The sequence below is a fragment of the Nematolebias whitei genome, chromosome 21 (genome assembly GCF_014905685.2).
Source record: "Nematolebias whitei isolate Nwh7 chromosome 21, NemWhi1, whole genome shotgun sequence".
Classification (NCBI taxonomy): domain Eukaryota; kingdom Metazoa; phylum Chordata; class Actinopteri; order Cyprinodontiformes; family Rivulidae; genus Nematolebias; species Nematolebias whitei.
Window position 1 is genome coordinate 25,941,715 of NC_056518.1, and position 12,639 is coordinate 25,954,353.

General features: G+C 38.9%; 1 protein-coding gene across 1 annotated transcript in view; it reads left to right on the forward strand.

Annotated features, from left to right (window-relative positions):
• The window catches only part of sntg2 (syntrophin, gamma 2), a 102,797-nt gene that overhangs the window by 28,939 nt on the left and 61,219 nt on the right, over positions 1–12,639 (forward strand). The window contains exons 5-8 of the mRNA XM_037694782.1: positions 1,213–1,256; positions 2,678–2,719; positions 4,537–4,624; positions 9,068–9,150. Of these exons, the coding sequence (XP_037550710.1) occupies positions 1,213–1,256; positions 2,678–2,719; positions 4,537–4,624; positions 9,068–9,150 (257 nt within the window). The remainder of the gene's footprint in view (positions 1–1,212; positions 1,257–2,677; positions 2,720–4,536; positions 4,625–9,067; positions 9,151–12,639) is intronic.

Here is a 12,639-nt window from a genome sequence, read left to right on the forward strand (position 1 = left end):
ATATATATATATATATATATATATATATATATATATATATAAGTGGTAACCAGAAATGTTCTGGAGACGAGTTTTTGTGTTCATTGGTACTTAAAGCTTTTCTATATGGTTTTTATGTCCAAAAAGGAAACATTTTGTTCATTCACAACATATGGTTGGTATTAAACTCTACATTAAGCTAAGGGTTTATGGGCTTCAACTGTTTCACTAGTGTACAGTCTCACTAATGTCTGGATGTTGGGGACATGGCAAAGTTTGAACTGCTTGTAAAACAAAACTCCAGGTCATGCACATTTTGTTGCCCATCTCTGCCCACATCATACCATCATGCTTTGTGCCCAACATGACAATGAGGAAACCTTGGAAGACCCAGAGCTCCCGAGAGAATTATATATTCTATTACCTGGGAATGACTTGGGATCCTACAGGTGGAGCTGGAGAGTCTCGCTAAGGAGAGCTGTTGCCATTGTGACCCGACTATGGCTATGTGGTAGAAGATGTAGAAAATAAAGTAGCTTATGATTGTTAAGAGTGAAACATTATCCTGAGTGGAGAAATATAAATATTGCTTGATAAAGGAGGGGTGGCTGTGCAGTCGTCCTCCAGTGCAAGAGTTGGGTTCACTTCCACATGCCGAAGTGTCCCTGGGCAAGACACTGAACCCCTCATTGCCGCCGATGTGTGTCCCATTGGTGTATGAATGATCTAAAATACCGATTATTCTTTGTATAGATGTAGTAAAGTGCTGTATGAATGGGTAAAGGAGGGCACAGATTGTATTGTAAAGCACTTTGAGTATCTTGATAAGATAGAAAGGTGCTACATAATCCCATATGGACATATGGACTGTATAAAAACAGTCCATATGTCCATAAAGAAAACTTTTGAATATTTGTCACTAAGGTTGTGATCAAATCATATATCTGTAATGGTCATCACTGTCTCCAAGTGTCCTTATGGACATGACATTTGCGTCTTCTGGACATTAAGAGTATCACAAAGCTTTCACGGTTTCTTCTCTTTACTGCAAATGGATTTATGTCCCAATTAGTTCCCAGTTTCATGCTTTCTTGTGTTGTCATCGACCTTTAGGTTGTTGCCAAAGATTATTCTGACCGACACACTGATTGCCATTTCCACCACATTACCGTGGATGAAATGAGCAATTATTTTGTAATGTTTTCATTAACCTCTGACAATTGATGTCTGCAGCCGATCAGACGGGGAAGCTGTTCGTCGGGGACGCCGTGCTGCAGGTTGGTACTCCGCATCGTGACTCGCTTGCTCGGAGGCCAGTTTGGGTCACAGACGAAAGAGGAAACTTAATTTCAGCTCTTTGGGTTTGACAGAGAAATTAATTTGCAGAAAATGGAGCTGAATATTGTTTTGCATAATTTGAACCGGATGAGTCGTTTAACATCTTATATTGTGCACAAATAGTGATACTATTCACTTCAAATTCAATTTATTTAACAAATTTCTGTCAATCTGGGGTTGGTTATTCAGGAGATCGCTAACAAATGAGAACCACTATTCCTCAGAATAACTGTCGTGTTGCGTGTATGTTCACGGAAGTTGATTTGAATCTGACCGTTTTTATCAGATGTGCTGTTTATCTAGAATTTTAAATGGATTCAATGGACAGCAAAGTAATAGCATCAACACTCTTATTGGATGTAAGGAATTGCAGTATGAATAGAACTGCTGCAGCCTCCAGCTTTGGATCATCTCCACTTCATATTTATTTTCAGCATATTTAAACTGAATATAGCATCTCTGTAGAAGGAAACATGGCAAATTAGGAGCATGATGGAAGAGGAGGAGCCAGCTGGGAAATGACAGTTTTCAGGGATAAAGAGGAAAATTAGGGCTAGTCATTTAAAAAAAAAAAAATAGAACATAAAATATCTTATTTAATTTTCTTTTTGCAAAAGTTATTCAATTAAAGGGTTAAAGTTCATGACAGGACAAAAAGGGAACAAAAACTGAACCTGTGTGGCTTATTTTGGAAGAATTTTAGTTAAAAAAAAGCATTTTCTCTGTAAAAACAGGACAGCAGCTTTAGCGTGATCCAGGGCTTTTGTTTTTGAGCCAATTATCTGATATTGTTTTTAATAAGAATTATTTGATTTGAGCTGTTTTTGTCTCCCCTTTGAGATATTTGTCATGTTTTGTCCTCCATTCCCTCTGGTTCCTTCAGTTGACCGTTCACACCTGCTCCACATCTGCTCGTTAACCTCAGCTGCCGCACCAGTAATCCAGTTCAATCATTTCTCCATCACTCTGTTTGACTCATCCTTGCTCCTGGTAGTTCTCTTTCAGGTTTTTTTTTAGTTGTCGACCTCCATGTCTGCAGCTTGGGTCTCACTGCTGCCACACATCTAAGCTTAAGTTTGTAAAGTTTCATCTGAACCAATTTCAAGATTCTTGTGACAATGTTTTTAAGTAGATGAGATCCAAGTGGAGATGTTTACCCATAATGCACAGCATGAACGTTACATTTCTCCATTTGTTAAGCTTTTATATATGGACTTACCAATTGTTACCATCCTCCACTCATCCCCTTCCTTTACTGTAAAACAAACAAAATGAGGTGGTCAGTCCAAGAGTCGTTTGCCTTTTTAAGGTTATGTTCACAAACATATAGTTATTTGTTTTGTTTTTTTTGTTTTTTTAGGTCAATGGCATAAATGTAGAGCAGTGCACCCATCAGGAAGTTGTAAGTATAAAGTAAAAAATTCCACTTTTTTCTACTTATCTTTCCTCCCCAGTTAATTTGAAAATGTTCAAAAAGCAAAATGAATCAAAGGGAATAATGACAAATCTGAGTTAAAAATGAACAAATTATGCCATATTTCAGAGAATAGTAGTTATCTGAAATGTTTTGTTGCATTGTTTAGATTTTTGTTGCATTGAAACTTTGACAAAAACGGACTAAATCAAAAATGCACAGTTTAGTCAGTCAATTCACAGATAATTTACGTTTTAACTTTCTCGTAGTTTTAACAAACTTAAAATAAAATCCTGCTGTTTTTTACACCAAAGTACTCCTCACTAGCTATGCTTACATGGACATAAGTAATCGGATTAAACGGACATTTGGAATAAAAATGCATCATGTAAACGCCCCATTTGGATTATTTTGAACTGATTCAGTTAGAACCGAATTAATTTGTAATCAGAATGAGAGGGGCGGTTTATGCAGATTCATAATCCGAACAGTGTACATGTAAACACTTAATCTGATCATCTTATTCTGATTGTGGAAAAGTGACCTGACTGTGCATGTGTGACCTGTCAACCTTACGTATTTCCGCCTGGTTAGATGCTAATATGTTGGGAAGCAAAACTGGTCAGTGAGCAACAACATTTTTAATGGAAACTTTGAAAGCGCTCAAAATGATCTGTAGTACCTGTAGCTCAGTCAGGGAGTGCAGTAACTTCTCCACCGTCATTAAAACCTGGCGCGGGTCCATTTTGGGCGCTCAGATTTGTTTAAGTTCATCACAGAAGTAGAACTTCTGCGTTTTGTTTTTTCCAAGGAGAGTTTACCACTCTGCACATGTCAGTACTTCTGTTGAGAATAAAAGTCCTCTGCATGTAAGCGCTCATCATGAACGGTTTGTGCTCATGTAAACGATGCATTCAGATTATTTAATCCAAATACATTTCAATCCAATCAAAGAATTTTGTGCACGTAAACATAGCTAGTATTGTTCTGTCGCTCATTTTGCCCGTTTGTCGTTTCGACGCTGTTCGATTTGAAAAGACTGAAAATGAGCTGATCACCTCTTCAAGCTTCTCTAAAATCGAAGCTAATATCCGAGCTTCTTGTTGGACTCGTGCCGTTTTCCTTTTTGTTCCTCTCCCATTTAAGCTCCTGTCTTTGTCAAATATCTTTTTTATCGCCTGCCATCCCCTCCTTGTCTCCCACACGCCCACCCACACTTCTCTCTCCGTGTAGCTCCAAACAGCTGTTCTTCTCACTATCCTCACCTCCAGAGTGTCAGAACGCATAATGAGCAGTTTCTCTTCAGAACACAAGCCAGAGCTTTTAATGGCAGCCTGTCTCTCTATCGGCTCTGACGAATGACTAAAGCAACAAGAGCAGCTACAGACGGAGACGAGAGGGACGTGACCTTCCATGTCACATCTATCAGCTTGTCTGACATTTTCCTGTTTTCTCTTATTTAAGATGCAACAAAGTTTCATCTAATTTTACATGAATGCCTCAGTGAAACTGAGAATTTTAAGGATGTCTTTACACCATTTAGATGTCTTGTGATTAAGCATTCAGAGAGCAGCTACTCTTGACACTTTGCTGCCACCTGTCACAAGAGAAAAGCCGACCTTCAGATTCTGTCCTTTTAATGGTCCAAGAGGACCCACTTGAGTTGGATTTTAATTTCTGATTCTTTATACATCTGCTGCTTTCTCTGCTCAGGCAGCGCTCAGCTCAACACCAATCTTGTTTCATTTGAGATCAAGTTTTATCACAAAATCTCTCCATCTGTATCAATCTGTTTCTGCTGCCAGGTTCACCTCCTGCGTACTGCAGGCGATGAGGTCACCATCACCGTTCGCTACCTGCGAGAAGTCCCATCGTTTCTCAAACTGCCTCTGGGTGAGCATTCACCGGCTGTGACACCATTCAGGCTGGCAATAAATTTCATCGGCTATTTTCAAAATGGCAAAGCAAACCCCATTTATGGCTTACCGCCGCTCCTCTTTTTGCACTTTTCAGTAGACAAACATCTATTTCAGAGATAAATTGCTTTGTTCAATGGTTTGGGTGGGGGGGGGGGGGGGGGCAGTGAAATTACAAACGGAGATGAGCTGCTCTTCCACAGCTTCAAGAGATAAAAATACAAACTTCATCTTGAGTTGAACATATGAACATGTCAACTGGAGGCAAGTGAGAAGAATAACAATGCACAAGAAAGTAGTTTTGAAAGCAAGCAAAATGTTGTGGCACGTTTGTTCCATTAACATTAGGAGCAATAAAGATGTTCACAGTTGATGGAAAAGGTTTAACAAACATCACTTAGGAGTACGAACATAATTAAGGGCCATTTATTTACCTTAATGACAGTTTAATAAACTGTTGCCAAATTGTTATGCTGATGATACACAGATATATTTGTCCAGGAAACCAAATGAATCCAATCAGCTACTTGGACTAGAAGCACGTCTTAAGGACATAAAAACCTGGATGACCCTAAATTTTCTGCTTTTAAACACAGACAAGACAGAGGTTTTAGTTTTTGGACGTGAGCATCTTAGAAAATAATTTTTCAGTTTTTCGCCCTCCTTAGATGGCATTAATCTGTCCTCCAGCTCTAATATTAAAAATCTTGGTGTTCTTTTTAATCAGGACATGTCTTTCATCCCCGCATTAAAAACTATACTAGAACTGCCTTCTTCCACCTGCGTAATATCACTAACATTAGAAACATCTGATCTAAAAATGATGCAGAAACACTGGTTCATGCATTTGTCACGTCTAGACTGGATTATTGCAATGGTTTATTATCTGGGTGTCCAAATACTTCTTTAAAAAGTCTTCAGTTGATCCAAAATGCTGCTGCCAGAGTCTTAACTGGAGTTAGTGGGCGATATCATATCTCTCCAGTTTTGGCTTCTCTCCATTGGCTCCCTGTCAAGTCCAGAATAGAATTCAAAATCTTACTTCTAACCTACAAAGCCCTCAACAACCTAGCTCCATCTTGTATCCGATATCTTATTGTTCCATATTTTCTTAACAGAGCACTTCACTCTCAGACTGCAGGTTATCTCGCAGTTCCTAGATTTTCCACAAGCAGAATGGGAGGAAGATCTTTCAGTTATCAGGCTCTTCTCTTGTGGAACAAACTTCCAGATTCTGTCTGTGAGGCTGACACATTGTCCAGTTTTAAGACTTTCCTTTTTGATAAATCCTTTAGTTAGGGTTGACTTGTTATGCTGCTATAGGCTTAGACTACACTCATTTCCTTAAATGATTTGTTAAAATTGAATAGTTTTCATTTGATATTTCTTGCTTAACATGATTCTTGACCTGCCATTGTGTATCTGTTCCTACCAAACCCAGCCGGTCGAAGCAGATGGCCGCTTGTCCTGAGCCTGGTTCTGCTAAAGGTTTCGTCCTCATGAGGAAGTTTTTCCTTTCCACTGTTTCCTTCATGCTTGCTCAAGATGAGAGTTCTGTGATGGAGTTAAATTCAAAACAGTCTGCTCCTCAGATAATGTTAAATTATTATTTTTAAATACAAATGTTTCTGTTAACTTATTTTATATATGAATGTTTCTGTTCAGTGCCCTGAGACGACTTCTGTTGCGACTTGGCGCTATATAAAAAGCCCTGAATTGAATATTAACTTCACTGTGGTTGGTCTTGTTGAATTGAGACTGATTTGGTTCATCTGTAACTAATTTCTGTGCAGTTTTAACTTCCCCATCTTCTACTGTTGATTTGTAATCTAGACACGGAGGCAACAGGTCCAAGAGAAACCCAGACCTCCCTCTCCACAGTGAACCTCTCTAGCTCCTCCTGTGGGACCCTGAGGCATCCCTAGGCCAGAGATGATACACAATCCCTTCAGTGAGTTCTGGAACTGCCTCAGGGCCTCTTTCCAATCAGATATTGATGAAGCATCTCTAAAGGGGAGGTATCCTTATCAGATGCCCGAACCACCTCAACTGGCTACTTTCAATGTGAAGTAGCAGAAGATTTACTCCTAGCTCCCCTCGAATGATAGAGCTCCTCACCCGATCTCTTAGGCTGAGCCTGGCCATCCTACAAAGGAAACCCATTTTGGCCACTTGTATCCAGTTTCTCTTTCTTTCCACCCTGATCCATACCATATGACCATGTATGAGGGTTGGAACATAGACCAGTAAATCAAGAGCTTTAGCTCAGATGTTTCTTCAAGATCACCGACTGAAGCAACTTCCTCATTTCTGAAGATGAGGCTCCAATCTGTTCATCCATCTTCTGTTGCATCATACATAACTCGCAAAAAAGACGCCCAGATATTTTAACTCTTCCACAGAGGCAAAAACTAACATTGGGGAACACTTCTGGGTTCCCCAAGAGGAGCTGGAGCGTATGCAGGAAGGATGAGTATGTGGGTATTCCTCCTGGACCCAATACCTCTGAGACTCGCATAACTGGAAGAAAAAGGATTTAATTCCCTCACAGATCACCGTTGCATTTTATATCATATCTAAACTTCTTGCAGCTCCCATCTGACATGAACTCACATCAAAGCTGTGAGATATTTAATCGTTTGCTAAGAAACAAACATCCACCTCACCAAACTCACTGATTTTAACTCTGGTGGATTTGTTGTTAGAAAAAAAATTAACTTTTGTGTCAATAAATTTAGTTTACACCAGCAAACATAATCATTACATTAAAGTAGTCTCATTCCTAAAGATACACAGATGTGGGGGAATGATTAAAACTGCAAGGAGAGTATGAATATTTATATCTGATCAAATCTCCTCAAATGAAAAGTGATTACTATGAGAAAATAGTCCACGCATGTTGTGGTTAAGACGGGATTCAGAGGATTTCAGTTTGATGTTTGGCCTGCTGAAATGAAGAATGGAGTTTTTTTTTCTTTTCTATGGGACAAATGACATCAGAAAAAACTAACATCCTATCACACTTTAGACGGTAGGCAGGGGTGAGCAACTTTTTTTTTTTTCCAGACAGCCAAATCTGTAAATTTAAAGGAATCTAAGGGCCGTATTGAGAATTGGAAAATACATTTTCTTTAAGACAGGTAACATGGAAAGCTTTTTTTGGTAGCATAATTTGCATGCTTGATTAACAAAAAGGGGCTAAATTGGCTAATCTTAATCCAAAGGTTTGTGATGTATATTTGTCAAAGATGTTTAATTTAAATTTCTTTGTTTCATTGATAAAATGCAGTTTTTCTCAACTCAAGTTTTATTTTAAATTAAGTTATTGGCGGGTGGAAGTTGGTCTCCGCCATGGCTGCCTGTTGTTCATAACTTTTATGGACAGAGTAGCTCAGTGCAGGGAATTGAGGGATTCTGGTTCAGTGGCTTCAGGATTCCATCTCTGCTCTTTGCAGATGATGTGGTCCTGTTGGCATCATTGTGCTGTGATCTTCACCTCTCACTAGAGCAGATTGCAGCAGATTATGAAGCGGCTGGGATGAGATCTTCTCAAGTGGAGGAGTTCAAGTATCTCGCGATCCGGTCCATTGTGGTGAAGAGGGCGCTGAGCTCTAAGGCAAAGCTCTCTGTTTACAGGCCGGTCTACATTCCTACCCTGAACCTGGTCATGATCTCTCAGTAGTGACCGAAAGAATGAGATCACAGATACAGGTGGTTGAAATGTTTTCTCCACAGGATAGCTGGACTCTCCCTTAGAGATAGGTTGGGAAGTTCAGTTATCCGGGAGAGACTCAGAGTAGAACCATTGCTCCTCCACATTGAGAGGAGCCAGTTGAGGTGGTTCAGGCATCTGGTAAGGATGCTCCCTGGGTGCCTCTCTAGGGAGGTGCTTCGGGCATGTCCGACTGGGAGGAGACCCTGGGGAAGACCCAGGACACACTAGATAGACCATGTCTCTCGGTTGGCCTGGGAACGCACTTTGGAATCCTCCCAGAAGAGTTGGAAGAGGTGGCTGTGGAAAGGGATGTCTGGGCCTCCCTGCTCAAGCTTCTGCCCCGACTTCGAAACAAGCAGTAGATGATGGATGGATGGTTATTGGTGCCCAGATGGATATTGTCCAAGGGCCACTTTAGACCTTCCAGCCATATATTGCTCACAACTGCTTTAGTGTGTAACGGAACCACAAAACTTCCATCCAAGAGCAGCATTCCTTTCTTTCAAATGCTGCCTGTGATCTACAGAGATTTGCTTAAAGGCAGGACACCGTAGTAGAGTCAATAATAAACTTTATTCCATCACTACAAATGTGTTTTCAGTGGAATAAAAGTAATGCACATGGGTTGGACTGGGTAATTTAAAGTAATATTTAGATATCTTTTTTGTTAAGATGAATCCTTCTCCTGTTTTGTTTCTTCCTCAGGGTCTCCAGGGTTGGATCACAGGCGAGCGTCTTCCCCACTCTTTGACAGCGGTTTGCATTTAAATGGAAATGGAAGCAACACGGTAAGAATCGTCTCTTTTGATATTTTTTGTTTGATCTATCTCTGTCAGAGCCCAGATCTTCTGAAGTCTCACATGGAGCTAAAATTTTATTTTATGAAATTATAGGAGCACATCAAGTGTAACAAATTACCTGAGGGCCTGGTTTATGACTGTTGTTGCTGGCTTCTGCAATGATGTATGGATGATAGAACGTTATTTAAAAATCGATATGTTCTAAGTTCCCTTTATCTCAACTCTTGGCTTGGCAACAGTTTTTTTCCCATTGGTTTGGTAATTTTAGATATAAACTACTTTTAAATTGCTTTCAAACTACTCCAAATGGGGAACGCCATGATGGTGATGTGAATTTAAAATATTATCCTTCCAATTACCCTCATTCTTTGAGCTCCGTGACAAACATTGGTTGAATTAAGAGCCTTATGAGACAAATTGGCGTGGGTTGGTTGAAAAAGATGTTTCAGTTAGTTTCTGACACTAAAGGAAAAAGCGGGTAAAACATAAAAAAATAATGACCATACGTGTTCAGGGACTGCAGTCGTTGGTGTGGGATCAGGGTGCTCCTCTGTCGGCCCGTTTCCTCCAACCAAGTGGTTCAAACATTTACATTTGGCTGTTCAAAGCCAACTCTGAAGGAGTCTAATCCAACAATCGCATTTCTCTGAGTAATCTGCTTTGGAACCATCTTGAACACCTTGCATACGAGGCTTGTCAGCATATCAGCCATCACTATTGCAAGTCTCGTACCAACAAAACTTATTAAATACCATTTTTCTGCTGTTTTGATCAATGTAAACCACAACTACTGTGCTGTATTGTAGTGTATTCAAAGTTCTGTTTGCCTGATATCCGGGTACTTGCAGACGTCTCATATTGCATAGGAAGCTATTTTTAATAACCCTGACCAGTGCTATTAATTTGCTTATTTGACAGTAATTTTAAAGTAATTGTTACTTAAAGGTTAAATTGGATGAAAAAAAAAAACCCATGCATTCATGTCTGTTATCAAAATATTTCATGAACCAGTGGTTGGAGTTTAATACAACTCCAACAAGTAAACATTAGATGCATATCTACACCTGTTTAGAGTCAACCCCATTCAAGATGACTGCCACATCATTGTGCAAAAAATCCTGATCCAGCCCTTTAAAGAACCTGAAAATCTATTGATGAAGACCACTTTACCAGGATTACAGGATAGTCTGAATGGTTGGACGTACAATATAATGAAATTACAGTTGGTTGAAAAGTTTTGCACAATATTTTATTTGGTATGAATGTCTTGCAGAAGATTTTCTGACATCTAGATGCTTGTTACTGCTTTCTTTTTGAATAAATCCAAGTCCAAACTATTTGTGTTCATGTCAACACGTCCTCCTGTAATGGCTTCTTCCGTCAAAGCTGTTGTGAATTATACAAGACATGAGTAATTCATGTGGGTTCACTAAAGGATCTTCATCCATGACTTATTAAATGTTAGCAGCTGTAATCCCACATCATCTGAGGTCCTCTCACTTCAAACAGAAAACATTTGGAAATGCTTCATCTGCATGTGGACCTGGAACTGCATCACACGGAGACAGACAATAACGAGTAAATGTGCCAGATTTTCATTCAGAAATTTAAAAAAAAATAAAAATCTTCAAACCTGCCATGTCGAAGAGAAAACTGTGCAGATTAATTTCATATACTGGCTCAGCCTTTCCAGCACCAGGGTCCTTTACATCTACAAGATCTTTAATATTTTCAGATAAACATTTAATTTCTGCCATGGAATCAGTTTTTTATTTATTTATTTATATTAAAGACTAAACCCTAAAACATCCTCCAGCTGAGGTAGTCACCCAGAGATGTGCATGGATTTATCTGAAGTCACCAAAATCTGCATAACAAACTGTTGAATGTGCAAGTTTTTATCAGAACTTTATTGGTATCCGCTCAAGTGACGTTCAGAAATAAAACTACAAAACATGAGTGTTTGCACAAATGAATGACAGATGCATTCTGGGAATAAAGACGCATTTACAAACATTAGGTTGATAAATTCATCTACATCTGTTCACTTTAAACTGGTCTATGAACCTGTTTTTTTATTGCTGTTTTAAAAGAAAAAAATGCTTAATGGGATTCCTAATTTATAAAAAAGAAACTGTCCAGATGACCTGACTGAAAAGTGTTGTATTGTATACCTGGATTATTGAGCATGGACTTTTTTGGATTCAGGGTTGTTGCAATTAAACATTTTCATAATAAAACGCCTAAAAATAAAAGTGTAAATTTAACTTTTTAAAACAATGTATTTTAATCTGTAGTGAGTTGCTCATTGAAAGCTTTTTTTTTTTTTTTACAGTTGATAAGATTTGATAAAAATCTGAATAATGCAATAATCTGACAAATCACTGGTTGTCATGGTGATTCCCACCTTTCTTTGGGGACCCAGGGAAAGACAGTGGTAACACTCTGCAATGTAAAAATTAATTGTATATTACATTTAGAACATTAATTTACTGAATAAACTGCAAATGTTACTCTGGATTATGAAAATTATTTTAGTTGACTGAATCCGAACTGTTTGTTTGAAAACTGACTTTCAAAAAAACATGAGAAGTTATAAACAGTCAAAATGATGTTCAGCTCCTGCTCACTTTTGTTGCTTCAAATAATTCAATCTAGCTTTTAATCCCAGTTGTCAGCTATCATTCTAAATGTTCAATTAATGTCAAAGTGACAAGTTGAACAGATGTAAAACAAAAGTTTAATTATTTAATGATGTCATAATAGATTTATGTTATAACTTTTAATTGGAAGCCCGCCAAAGAGTTGAACAAAAACTGGACTTGTATTTTGAAGCTGAAGACATTTCACTTCCCATCCAGGAGACTTTATCAATTAAAAAATATCTGGAGTGTGTGGCGTTCCAAGCTTTAACTGCATGAGAGGCCTGGTTGTGCACCTAAATTCACCTGTAGATTAGACTGGAACTACTCGTTGTGCACAATGGAGGCTCTTTAGGTTCTTTGTTACCTTGCTCATGAGAGAGATGTTTGGTCATGTGCATGAAGGTGTGAACTGGAGTGAAGCTGAATTGGAATCGAGCCTAAAGCTGCATTGTAGGTGTTTGAAAGTTCAAATCAGATGGCTTCTTTCACCCCTTCCCTCTTAAAATGTCTGTCTTCTCTGTCCATAATATTAACATTTTGGTCTTCAGCAGTGTCCCTTATCCTTGATGTAGGTGGACCGCTGAGTCTTGTCCTGAAGAGCAGCTCTCCAGTACACCCCACTGCTCAGTTTGTGTTTGGGGGTTTTATCCTTCAAAAGGACCAGCCTCTGCCTTAGGGTCCTGTTAGGTTTGAAATGCACTGAGATGTTTGGAAAAAATCTTTCCAAGTTTCTTAGATACTCCAGCAACATATGGGATGGCAATGATTTTGGTGTTTGTTCTTCTATTTGTTCTGTTCTGTGGTGTTTTCTTAGATTTCCTCACTGAATTGA